The sequence below is a fragment of the Hippichthys cyanospilos genome, chromosome 19 (assembly GCF_059441005.1).
Source record: "Hippichthys cyanospilos isolate Australia breed blue-spotted pipefish chromosome 19, RoL_Hcya_1.0, whole genome shotgun sequence".
Classification (NCBI taxonomy): domain Eukaryota; kingdom Metazoa; phylum Chordata; class Actinopteri; order Syngnathiformes; family Syngnathidae; genus Hippichthys; species Hippichthys cyanospilos.
Window position 1 is genome coordinate 8,806,367 of NC_142387.1, and position 13,192 is coordinate 8,819,558.

The following is a 13,192-nucleotide window of genomic DNA, read 5'->3' on the forward strand; positions in this document are numbered from 1 at the left end:
AGAATTTAGGGGTTTAGTTAAATTATGAATGATGAAACATCAATCTCTATGTGGCACTATACTGGTTTTGTTTCTCTCATTGTATGTACAGTAATTCCCACCACCCCCAATTATGAAAGTTTTTTTTTTTTTAGACCAGCCCTGCAATAACTATACATCACTTAAAAGGAAACGTTACTACCTGCAAAGTGCTGCTCATGTGAAATTTGTCATACAGCAACAAAAGACAGCAAGTTAATACTAGCCAATAAACAAAATTAAAAATATATCCTCAAAATCCTGGCATCCTTTAGAATTTTTCTCTGAGCAAAGGAGTGGCTAAGAAAATCGTTGATAAATATACCGTTTAGAATATCGAAATGCTAGAGGGGCAGAATTCTGACCATGCTGTACATATGAATACTGTAAAATGACGAAATGCATTTCGCACATTTAAACACGAGTGTTTGAGAAAAATGAGTGAAAAGAGGAATTGGCATGGCAAGCATTGTGAAAACATTTAAAAAAGATATTTTTTATAATTTGCCATCCTGCACCAGATAGTATGTTTGATTGTTTTTTTAATGAAATCTCACAATAAAGCTAAAATACGCTGGAGTCTTATAAGACTGTTACTATAGATACTTTTTTTTTTAATCCTAGTACATGGTGTGAAAAACTTCGAGAACTACTGGCAAATGTATCCGACATTAAATTGCAGGATTTTTTTTTGTTGTGCTTTGTGCGTTTTAAAATGAACCCGATGGGTCATACAATGACGTCATTGAAGCGCTCAAAGCCAATTGGCTATTTTATCGCTTCACACCAGGTTTGAGTTCAACCCAATTGCAATACTTGGCTCAGTTGTACATGCTACCATGAACCTCTTTTGAAGCGCTTTGCCCTAATCAACATTTTCTTCCGGAAGGATTTCGTGCATCCAACAAAGAAAAACAACCATGAATTCGATTGACATGGACATGACTTTTATTTCACCTGCGCAGGTAAAATACAGTGCAGTCTTTCTCATCCGAGACTTGCCTAGCTCATTTCATAACAGCGTTTCTTTGCAGGAGGAAACTTCAGAAAGAGAAAAGCAGACGATGAAAGTCTACCTTCGAGTCAGGCCTTTTTCTAGAGAAGAGCTCTCTGATAACGAGGATCAGGTCACTATGGTCTTTCATTTGCCCGGCCAGTCGTAAAACTCAATTACACCAAGATTCATTTCTCATCAGGGTTGTGTAGTAATAGAAAATGACCACACGGCGACGCTGCAGGCCCCGAAAGGTTCTGCTACCATGAAATGCAGTGAGAGGGGCATCGCCACATCTGTGCACAAATTCTCATTTTCCAAAGTCAGACAACTTTCTTTGTCTCACCTTCAACTGCTCGTAGCAGAATCGTTTCTTAATGGACTTTTTAATGATATTGAAGACCATGCTCTATCCATTCGTTTTTAGATATTCGGACCAGAGACAACCCAGCCTGAGCTCTATGACTACGCTGTCAAAAGTCAAATGTCTGATTTCTTGGATGGGGAGAATTCACTGCTATTCAGCTATGGTGTCACCAATGCCGGAAAAACCTTCACAATCCAAGGTCAAAATGCAAATGAGACACAATGACACGTTTTACTAAGGCCGTTATATTCCCGCGTGCCATTAAATTCTCTTATTAAATCAGGAACTTCCAAAGAGCCAGGAATATTACCTCGACTGTTGGATGCCACCTTTCAGTATGTGGCAGGGCGCCAGTATGAGGGCATGGACGTGAAGCCTTATCTCAGGAATGACACAAGATGTCTGGATACTGACCAAGTCAAACAGGAGAAAAGTGCTAAAGCTGCCATTTTTGCAGCTTTCAGAGAGGTGAGATGCACATCTAATCAATATGGCATACACATATACACAGTGAGTGAGTGTGTGTGTATATGTGTGTATATATATATATATATATTTTTTTTTTTTTTTCCTTCATTTAAAATTTGAAATCTTTGCGACTGCTTCTCTGTGCACCCCCCAAATAAATGTTTGAAGGAATGTGATTCCCCAAGAACCAACAGTGGACCAGACTCCTTGTCCTGTTCTCTGCCTTCATTCTCCTGTTCATCAAATTATCAATCAGGTAATCTAATGCTGTGAACTCCTAAACATAATTATAAAATGTTTGCATTTAAAACAAAGACTAAAACTTCCATCATTGCAACAAAAAATTAATTGTCCATTAAATTGCTTACGCAGTGAATTCGATATGTTGACAATTATGGCATCAGTTCTTGGTGTCGTGACATGTTGTTGAAGTTAAATGCCTATTTTTGACTTTGACCTTTTGACAGATGAAGGGAGCTACCAGTATGCTATATGGGTGGCCTTTTTTGAAATCTACAACGACTACGTCTACGATCTCCTTCAACCGTCGTTTTATGCCAAGTCCAAGAAACGCGCTGCGCTCCGCGTTTGTGATGACGGCGCTGGCAACGCTTATGTCAAAGGTGGGAGGTTGACCTCTGAACTAGTTTATTTCTATTTTCATAATGAAACCGTGATTTTCAGACCTTCGATGGATCAACATCCAGAGTTTGTCGGAAGCCAGCAAAGTCCTGCAAATTGGCAACAAAAACCGAAGTGCCGCAGCCACCAAAGTTAATCTTTCATCCAGCAGAAGGCAAGACTTCACTTTCCCATCATTCGATATCTTCTGTCATTTCACATGATTAAAAACACAACCTTCCCCACAGCCACAGTATCTTTAATATGAAGCTGATAACGATGGATGGAAATGAAGTCAAAAATATGTCGGAGTAAGTCGTTCTGTGCTTTTTTTTTCTCTAAAAAAAAAAAAAAAAAAAAGTAAAGCAATCCCCAAAACGGACTAAATTTGGATCCTTAGGTTTTCTCTTTGCGACTTGGCTGGGTCTGAAAGATGCAACAAAACCAACACTTTCGGGGAGAGGTTAAAAGAAGCGGGAAACATTAACAACTCGCTTCTCATTTTGGGGAAGTGCATCAATGCTTTGCGGAGCAATCAGACAGAGAGGTACCTACCGTCTGTTTTCTGTATGAAAGTTGGGATTATTTTTACAATTCAAGCATTGGTCATCCAATTAGAATGAAGAGCGGCTGCATCCCTTTTCGAGAGAGCAAGCTCACCAAGCTCTTTCAGGGGTATTTCTGTGGCAAAGGAAGAGCTTCAATGATCGTCAACATTAGCCAGTGCGCTTCCACGTATGACGAGACGCTCCATGTCATGAAGTTTTCTGCTCTAGCCAAGCAGGTAAGTCTGAAAATATCATCTTGGTTGCAGCGCTATGGCTAATCGCGTGTCATCTTCAGGTAGTGCAGGTAATCCCAGACAAGTCTCTGGATGCTCTGCCCCAGTGCCTTCTGGGTCCCAATGGGAAATCTCTGGTGAAGAATGGCGTGATTGACAGGCAGGCCCTGGAGAGCTATCTGTCTGAAGATGAGCTGCTCAATGAGGAGGATGATGCTGATATGACCTTACTGACACAGAATGTAAGACACATACTTTATATGACTGTCTACTGTGCATCATTTTAAGTCAAGGGACCACCTGGAGGAAAATCTATTCAAGTTGGCCGGACTGGTAAAATTGTGGGATATAACAAAAAAAAAAAAAAAAGTTTCACTTTCATGTAGATTTTTTTTTTTCGCTATGCTTGCTGACCCAGTCCCAATTCCCAGCAGATAGTGGGCATCAACTTTAAATATATTAATGTAAAAAGTAAAAAAACTCCTTTTTTACTCCCCTGCAAATTCTAATACTGTATAACATTTTTCCTTCAACTGCATGAAATTTCTATATCTTTTTTTCCTTTGTTCACTAAATACTTCCAATATATTGCAAAGAATGCATTACAATATATATATATATATATATATATATATATATATATATATATATATATATATATATATATATATATATATACCTAAAAATAAACTAACATTTTAATTAAGTAGGACAATGAGACACAAATATCCCCAATCAAAGTTTATGATTGTATGACTGTTTTTCAAGGAGTACAGTGACGTATAAAGGAAAAACGGAATAAAATGTTGTAGTGTCTCATTTTGGACACAAGATGGCACCCACAAAATGACTTACATGGCAGATGTTAACTCATGAAAATGTCATGATGTCACATCAAATACGAAGCGCTGTTTGCTAACTGCTGAGCTGTAAATTTCAAAAGACTGATTGTTTATAAATACAAAACGGACCAAACATCTGATAATGGCCCAAATGACAACTATTGTGAATCTCTTTGTGCGATCAAACAATTTTACGTTAAGTTGCATTGCCCATCTGGACATTGCTTGTAAAAATAAGATTGTTTTTCTTTGTGTTTTGTGGACCATTAAGTTCCATCAGGTTACATCATTTTTCTCAGCCAAAATTACAATTCCTGCTTGAAAACTTTTCCCAGGAACTATTTGACACGATTGAAACCCTTCGAGAAAAACTACTGGCTGAGAGGAGACGCAACCTGGAGCAGGAGATCGAGATCCGTAAGGAAATGGGTGATGCCATGTTGCAGCAGATCATGGAGAGCGAGGAGCTCCGCAGGTTTTGAGACCTTTTTGCAGTCAAATATCCCCTAATTAGCGCTAAGCATTTTTGAAGGGGAGGAAAAAAAAACTTCAAACTTACTCCAGAAGATCGTCTGCTGGAAAATTGCATCATTACGGACTATGTACAGCCGTCTTAATATTAACAAAATAAAGACACATAATTTCGCAAAGGAATCATTATTAGGGCTGGACCTATTGGGTACTTTCGGAATTCTGCTATGCTGCAGAAAATTTCAATAAAATCTTGAATATTCAGATAAAAATTTATAAATATTTGCTTCCTGAGAAAGTCCAGAAAATGACCAGCTCTTATACATTTTGGATCTTTTTTCTCTTCAGTTTGAACTGTGCTTACAGAACACTACTTTCCTCCTCCAAATCTCTCCATTTTTTTATTTTTTTTTATATATAGCTGAGAGACTTGAATTACAGAAGGACTCGTTTCAGTCCTAGTCACGATAAGACAAATTGGGGGGGACTGTTCCAATTAATTTGCTCTTAATTTGAGAAACTAGCTTTTGCGAGTACATGTGTGACTGCTCAGCCAACAGATCGAAGAGCTTAAGGAGAGCTACCAAGAAAAGCTGGAGAACACTTTTGAGATGTACAAGGACGCTATCAAAGAGCATGCTTATGAGAGCGCCATGAGCAACCTAGAAAATGACTATGTGCCTCTTGAGGAGTTCATAGCGGAGCAGGAGAAAGTCCAGGTACAAATTCCACATCAGATAATAGCCTAAAGAGTTGTGGTTGAAAATAATAAATGCAGTACGATTCGAATTTGTCTGTAGGCCCTCAAGCGACAGCTTTCACAGTTAGCGTCTGGCACCAAAATGTGTACGGTTGCTACTGCGGACGTGTCATGTCAGTGTCAACCATCGAAAGACCTCAAAGTTCCAGGTTTGTAACCTTTTTATCGCGAACGTCCTTTTTAATAAAAACAGGAGCAAGATGAGATGAACGTGAATTTCTCTGCTATATTTTTAGTGGCCAGTTTTTTTTTTTTTTTCACCCCCACAGGGGAGGAACGTTTAAAACTTCTCCGCAAGGAGAAAGATGCCATTGAACAGATGTGTGAGGATAAACAGCAGGTAAAAAACTATTTTTACAAGCAACGTGATAAGTTATTTTTAAGTAAATAACTGCAACATAAATGCAAAATATGATACACATTCAGTTACATGTAAACAGACAGAAGCAGGGGAATTTATGGGAAATAAACACCAGGCCAGCATATAATAAATGGAAATCCATACAGTATAATTGATGCCTATTGAATAGCATTTAAGGGGAAAGTTATGCGCTTTTTTTTTAAACGGTAATTGATGACGATTAGCTTCCAAAAATCCAATAGCTGGTAGAAAAAGTAGGCTTTTTTTTCCCCAAGTCAGTTGCTGTATTTTTTTTGATATTTTGTTTTCCTTATCGTCAAATGTGCGCCGTATGTTTTTAGTTAATAGTGTCCTTGGAGAGACGACTGATTGAACTTAGTGAAACCCTTCAGAAGGTCCGAGACGGCTTCCTGGAGAAATCTGTTCAACTAGAGGCTCTTCAGATCAAAAACCAAGATCAGGTGAAGGAACTCAAGTTCCAGTGCAATTATAATTGGTGTGATAATGAATATAATAAAACTTTTTTTCTTGGTTTTTAGATTAAATCAATGCAGGAAGTTCTTTCCCAGTCCATGGAAAAGGACAAGGAAATTGCCTCTTTAAAGGCAGAAATCACCAAGCTTACTCCAAAGTCTCCCCTGCAGGCCAAAACAAAGAAAAGCTTTCTTGCCAACTTTAAGGAAGCAGTTACCTCTCCTCGCAAGACCGGGACCCGGACGCTCAGAAAAACTGCTGGAACTCTGCGCCGCTGACTGGCATGTCATCGCTTTAACCAGTATGATTTTTTAGAGGATGTTTTGAATTCATAAACATTGAAAATTCCTTGAAGATTAAGGTATTTGACACTTATTGTTTTGTATTGTCTTAATGTAATAAAATGATTTTTGAGCACTTTATAGCAATTTTGCATTGTCTTTTTTTTTTTTTTTTTTAAAGCTTATTAGACACGCACTCCTACATTGCAATAGAAACATCACGCCATGGAGTCACGCTCGGTGCTCCAAACTATAAACTCTAGCTGGTCAAATGAGGTCATCCATTATCTGCAGCCTGAGGAGAAAGTAAGCCACAAAAGGGCAGGGGATGAATGACCTATGCAAAACACTCTGCTTTCCTATGTGCAAGCATAGTCTCCATAATTGCAATAAGCCCAGATGCTGTACCAACCCGCTTAAAAGGAAAAAAAAAAACGATAAAGAATGAGGCAAATTAAAAGCATTGATCATGTCCAAAAGTATGCCATTGGATCTGAATATTAATATAAAAAAATATATTTAAAGGGAAAAAAATTTGCTGCACTACAGCAGAGGTGACAATTTCTATCGGCTTCTCAGTCTTATGAGACATATCACATAATTTCCATACCACGATATTATATGTATATTGTACATTTTCACATCCACATATACGTATACGTATATATAAACAAGATTCAAGAGTTTTATTGTCATATGTATAGTATTATTTTACCACACGATGAAATTCTTATTCTGTTCACTTCCCGAACAGCAGACTACATTTCATGAGCAATAAATAGCAATAAAATAACAGAAACAATGGTGCTAAGAATCTCGAGCAAAATATCATGTAGTGCAAAATATTATATATGTATGCTGTAAGACCGCTATGACTGAGAGAACCCAGGAGCTACTTATGTTTGTTTTTTTATAGCATATGTGTATGTGTATGTGTATTGGCATTATTATTATTATTATTTTTAAATATCGTAGCCGAGAATAGAGGTGTCCATTCTTTTTCCTCTGGGATGCATACGGAAAAATGTCAGGGCCGTTTTAGTTTTTTTTTAATTCAATTTATTAAAATCAATCATGCAAAAACAAAAACAAAAAATGGTACACAGTAGATAATATATAATGTAGTTATTTAAAACGCTAAATAGAATTGCACATCCCATGTCTGAATGTATTTTTCGTTTAGGTCATGGGCTCCCAAATTGTGGATGGCGGTCCACAAATAGCCCCGGGCTATAGTTTGGACACTCCTGGACTAGAACATTCCATAATTTCGCACCCCTTTGAGTTATGCACCATATATTTATAGCCATGCTAAAACATTGACCGAGAGAACCCAGGAACTATTTATGTTTGCTTTCTTTTTTTCTTTTTTTAGTATATTTATTGAAACCACTTGCAGTAAAAGACATCAGCACCAATTTATTTCTTTAACTTTTTAAAAGCAATCAAGCAAAAAAAAAAAAAAACCTTAGTTATATAATGTTATTTAAAAATTTCTGGCTTTCTGATAAAGGTGAAGAAGCATATCAGGATTTTTTTCACACTTCTCACACTGCCTTTCATTAAAAAAAAAAAAAAAACTTAAACAGCATTTCAGGTCATGTCAAAAGGTAGTTTTAGTGTAGGCGGGCCACAAATGGCCTCTGGGTCATAGTTTGGACACCCCCTCAAGACTATTCCATAAATTCACAATTCACACCTCTATGAGTAAAGTCTTAGCATCTCATGATTCTTATGATATGTTAATTTTTGTGTATTTTTTGTCAGATAAAACACCTCAAATCTAACCAAAACCATTGATTGCTGAAAAGACCAAAAAAATGCCTCAAATAATTCATTTATTGCATTATTATGTCAATAAAGTTGCATTGGATTTTTTTTTTTTGCATTCAATTTCCAAGCACCTCCATGTTGAGTGAAAAAAAAATTGACTGTAGTGGGAGTTGAGGAAAGAGTACAGCCTCCCCTCAGCGAAAGGACAGTTGTGATGGAGACACAGGCAGCTGCTCCTGTCTTCGCTCTTAGTGACAGATAATGAGATTACTATTGTTGGCTTTATCCTGCGTCGGTGCAAAGGGGTCAATCACGGGATTAGCATCTTGCTGAAGTTACATCATTTTTTATGAGCCTCTTTCTTCAATCTCATCACTTTCTAATATTTTGTCACCCTTCAAAGCATACAGGTCTGTGGATGACGTGACCGGAGTTTTGAGCTGGAAAATGGTGATGCATCGCCCTGCTGACTTGGACTTGAATGCCGGCTTGAACCTTCGCCTGTGAATGACAAATTTTGCGAGGAAAAGGGAGCAGAAGAAAGAATTTGGTGTCCGGTTCTTGGGGAGTCATCCTGATGCCACTTGTAAATAACAAAGTTGGAATTGACCGCACACTTGGCACAAACGAGGATTTGGCTGATGGCAAAGCTCTGGTGGATTCCTTGATTAAGGTAAGCCTAATTCTATGACAGTGAAAATAAAATGTTGTTTTCATTTATCATTTTATCGCTCGTTTCTACTTTTGGATTTCTTACTGGGTAGACCATGCTTTCGTCATCAGAATATTTGCGCAAAAACTCTCCAAATTAGCACCAAACGTGAAATATGGATTTCAAAAGTTACAACCAATTCCCTTTACTCTTATCTAAATAGCAAAAGTAAGAAGAACACAAGGAAGTTGACCCCCGTGGCGAAAACAGCACTCTCACTGAATAGAATTTCCTGCTTCGCTGCATCTTTATGCACGTTCAAAGATCTAGGGTGGAATGCATTTAGGCTTTGGTTGCGTGCTAATATGCTAACCTACATATTCACACATTGACATTTTCTGCAGACTTGGAGAATACTTTTAAACTCAGACATGATGTTTTTTTTCACTAGGATACCTATAAAGTACAGTACAGTATATCATAAGGAATGTTAATGTAATACAGTGGTTGTCATCCCTTTTTTCAGTGTTTTTTTTCCAGCATTTTTGGATTAAAGAAAAGACTGAAAACAGTACTGTGCCATCCATGTCTGATTTACAAAACTTTACAATGACATTTGTCATAGGCATTTTTTATCCACAGCTCCAGAACACAATTTATCAATGAGTGTATTCAGGTTCCAATTGATTTCCTCTTAATTTGAAAAGAAAACTTTAGGGTTCCTGTCATGACATTCAAAAGCATTAAATAAAACCTGTCGATCAAAATAACCAGTTAAAATCACACATGCCCAATAAAGTGCCTTTACATGCTCCCAGGGTTGATTGTACCATTTGTAAAACTCCTTTTGTAATTATCCAATCAGGAAGGTAAATATATTTGTCCATGAAGTCCATTTTGTCTTCTACTAAGACTCAAAGTGTCATCCATGTGACCAAAACCAGAACACAGATGAGACATGACATGCCAATGTCAACCCACAGGGACTATGTATTTATGGAATACGAATTAAGCATTTTATTTTTCAATGTTAATCAAAATACCGTGTTGAGAATACCAGTGTCAACAAAATTATGTTAACGTGAATTCAGAGCTTTAGTTGGACCAGTGCTTCTCAATTATTTTTTTGCAAAGACCCTCTAGGAAAGAGGTAGCATTTAGCCACCCTCCCTATCCGCTACTCGCCAAGGTGACTTAATAAGTTCATTATCTATATGAAAAAAATATACATAAAATTGTATCCTTTTTTTAACAATAACAAGAAAAAAAGCTATATAAATAACAATAACGAACTTTAATTTTCAATCCTAAATGTGAACTTTTAAGCCTGTGACTTGGGGTCAGCTGTGTGTGTGTGTGTGTGTGTGTGTGTGTGTGCGTGTGCGTGTGTGCGTGTGTGTGTGTGTGTGTGTGTGTGTGTGTGCCGGAGAAGGGGGGGTGGGGGTGGGGGGCTGTCATTGAGTGATGTCACAAGGGTTACATTCATATAAGTCAAAGACTCATAGGTGAATGCATTTGAATGGGCAGGATTTTTCACATTACATCTTATTGGATCTAATGAGTATTGGCACATTTGTCTGTTTAGTTCTACTGTATGTGTTTTTACCTTCTGAGTGTAATCATTCTCATTATTTGACTTGGTGCAGGTGGTGGCATGCTATCGACATCTAGCGTCATGTGTTGGCAGCCGCACTGACAGCTTGCAGCTGCGAGATGAATTGAGGCAAACAAGAGAGAAGGCTCAAAAGTTGGCCGGGACCATCTGCCAGCATCTCACATCGCATCTTCGTAACAAGAGCCTCCCTGTGGAGCAGCGCAAGGAGATGGAGCTCCTTTGGGTTGCCTTCTCATCCAGCCTGGAGCTCTTCCATATTGACATGTGTAAAGTTTACAACATGGCAGGTATCTTCAGTCTTGCGGAGTCTCCGAGTTTGGTGCAAACTGGCCTGCAAGGTAGAAAATATTTGTTATTTTATTTTTTCCACTTTTGCATATTTGAGAGGGTTACTTTGCAGTTATCCTCACACAGGAGGGAGCAGTGAAGTGGCTGCTCGAGCCCTCAGTCTACCTGACCTGAACCGGGCCCTGAACTCCAACCTCCCCGATGGTTTGGAGAACCAGGAACGCAAGACCATGGAGCAGGAGATGAGTCAAATTGACCACATGATCGATGACATGGAAGCCAAGGTGAACGTGTTACGCTGGATGGTGGAGCCCCACGGGCCGATGAACGCAGAACTGCTCGGCAACGGAGACAGCGCCTCCCTTGCTCTGCTCTCTGTGGACGAGGAGCAGTTAGCCGGACACCCAAATGTGGGTCAGCGGGGTCACATTATGGCACTGTTATTGCTGTGTGCGGTTATTTTGGTGGCAACCACTTTATCTGTCTCTATCTTCTTCTTCTCATGATTGAAAACGTATTTGATCATTTTGGTCAAGAGGCAGCTAGAGTAGATAAATAATACTCAAGTTACTATAGAATAATATAACGCAAGTAAAATTAGATGTCCATGTTATTTCTTGGTTTAAAAAAAATCTGGTTCATCCATTTTTAATGTATAATGTGCAATTGATCAATTATGTGCAATAATGTGCAATCATCAAGCTAAAATATCTCTTTAAAAATATTTCTTCTTTCAGGCACAAAAAGTAGTCTTGCATTTTACACGTGCAAAATAGCCTGTTAAGCTCAAAAACAGGGACTATTACTTATTATATATATTTTCTTTTTTTTTTCTTCTTCTTTTTTTTTTTGGTCCAAACTTTCAATCCCAGGTATTGTCTTTTTGAGTGTTTGGGTAAAGGAAGTTCTAAAAATGGCTGGTACAAAATTAATTGAGTAATAAAGTAATCAGTTGCTTCAGGTAATGAATTACTACATTAATTGATTGCTTCATGTAATTTAACCATTAAAACAATCAATTTTTTGAAGTACTTAAGTATGAAAGTAATCAAAACCAGACATTAAATCCCCTCTACCAGTACTTATTTATATTTGTTTGGCCAACAGACAGAAGTTCTCAAAATGGCTGCTACTGAAATCAAGCTAAAATAACCATATCCTTTAGTACTAAAGTACTAAAGCAATCAATTACTTTAGGTAAAGTAAAGTAATAATGCAAGTACTGGAATAATTAATTAATTCAATTCTCAAAGTCCCAATCAATTACTTTAGGTTAAGTAAAGTAATATGCACGTACTGGAGTAATTAAATAATTCAATTCTCAAAGTCGCAATCAATTACTTCAGGTAAAGTAAAGTAATGTGCAAGTACTGGAGTAATTAATTAATTCAATTCTCAAAGTCACAATCAATTACTTTAAGTAGTAAAGTCATAATTGTAAGTGCTGTACTGACGTATTTGGTTACTTTAACTGCTAAAGTACAAGAGTAATCAATTACTTTAGGTGCTAAAGTACTAAAGTAAACGTGAATGTTTTATGAAGTCCTACCCATCTAAATACAGAATTCTGAATGATATTTTACTTGTGGATTTTAAATCAAGCAATCTACACCATTTTTTTTTCTTTTGTCACTAGCTGTCCCCTGAAAATGATATCACATCATTAATTTAAGCTTGTGAACATCACATGACCAAAGAAGACAGGTTAGCTGCGCTTGGTTGTTATGTGAGCCCAAAGCAACTGTGATGTCATTTTCAGGGGACAGTCAATGACAATATGGCCGCCCCCTGAGATGAATACAAACAGGTGGATTCTGCTGCTTAGTTTATATCCCACAAATCAATATTGATCAGAAATCCAATTTTTAGTCTAGTGTATAGAATATATTATTGTAATGAAATGTTTTAGGTTGACTTACCTTTAAGATAGTTCTTGTAGGCTAAAATGCCTATAATAATATTTTAAGTGGACAAATGTCAACATATGACACAGTGTAGTTTGTTCTAACTTCTTATAGTAGTCTATCCATCCCTTTTCTCTACAGCTTAGTTGAACTAGGGTGGTGGTTGATCTGGAGCTGTATGGTAACAATTTCTGCCATGTTTATAGAAATTAGTCAGTCTGAAAACTGTGCTTCTGTGGGGCCACAGATACTAGGTATAGCAATGTGATGACCAAGGTCTATTTATTCAGTCAAATGCATTGAAATGTCTTGGGTCTTATTGTTATTCAAAATTAGCTGTGATGCATTGCACAATTTCTAAATGGAGCCCACGATCTACCTCGCCATCATGTAGGAAGCTCATTAGAGCTGCGTATTTAATAAAGTGCCTGTTTAATGAGATATTAGTGCATGGGTTTGTGTCTGAGACAAATAATAAAGGCAATTAAACACATTCTTCTTGTACTGTGGATCCTATTGTCA

At 37.5% G+C, this 13,192-nt stretch overlaps 2 protein-coding genes across 2 annotated transcripts; both read left to right on the top strand.

Moving 5' to 3' along the window:
* Nucleotides 1-935: 935 nt before the first annotated feature.
* On the top strand, nt 936-6,435 carry LOC148407809 (kinesin-like protein KIF20A). The gene is made up of 18 exons (XM_088401932.1): nt 936-983; nt 1,053-1,145; nt 1,215-1,334; nt 1,440-1,578; nt 1,663-1,847; nt 2,016-2,082; nt 2,315-2,470; nt 2,532-2,643; nt 2,717-2,779; nt 2,869-3,015; nt 3,087-3,252; nt 3,312-3,491; nt 4,427-4,566; nt 5,116-5,281; nt 5,363-5,471; nt 5,592-5,662; nt 6,025-6,144; nt 6,223-6,435. Exons 1-18 carry the CDS (start codon nt 939-941, stop codon nt 6,433-6,435), a joined length of 2,292 nt encoding a protein of 763 aa, XP_088258058.1. The 5' UTR covers nt 936-938.
* Nucleotides 6,436-8,436: 2,001 nt separating this feature from the next.
* rgs9bp (regulator of G protein signaling 9 binding protein) lies at nt 8,437-13,163 on the top strand. The gene is made up of 3 exons (XM_088402020.1): nt 8,437-8,884; nt 10,510-10,816; nt 10,893-13,163. The coding sequence occupies exons 1-3, from the start codon at nt 8,789-8,791 to the stop codon at nt 11,270-11,272; spliced, it is 783 nt and encodes a 260-aa protein (XP_088258146.1). The 5' UTR covers nt 8,437-8,788; the 3' UTR covers nt 11,273-13,163.
* The last annotated feature ends 29 nt before the right edge of the window (nt 13,164-13,192 follow it).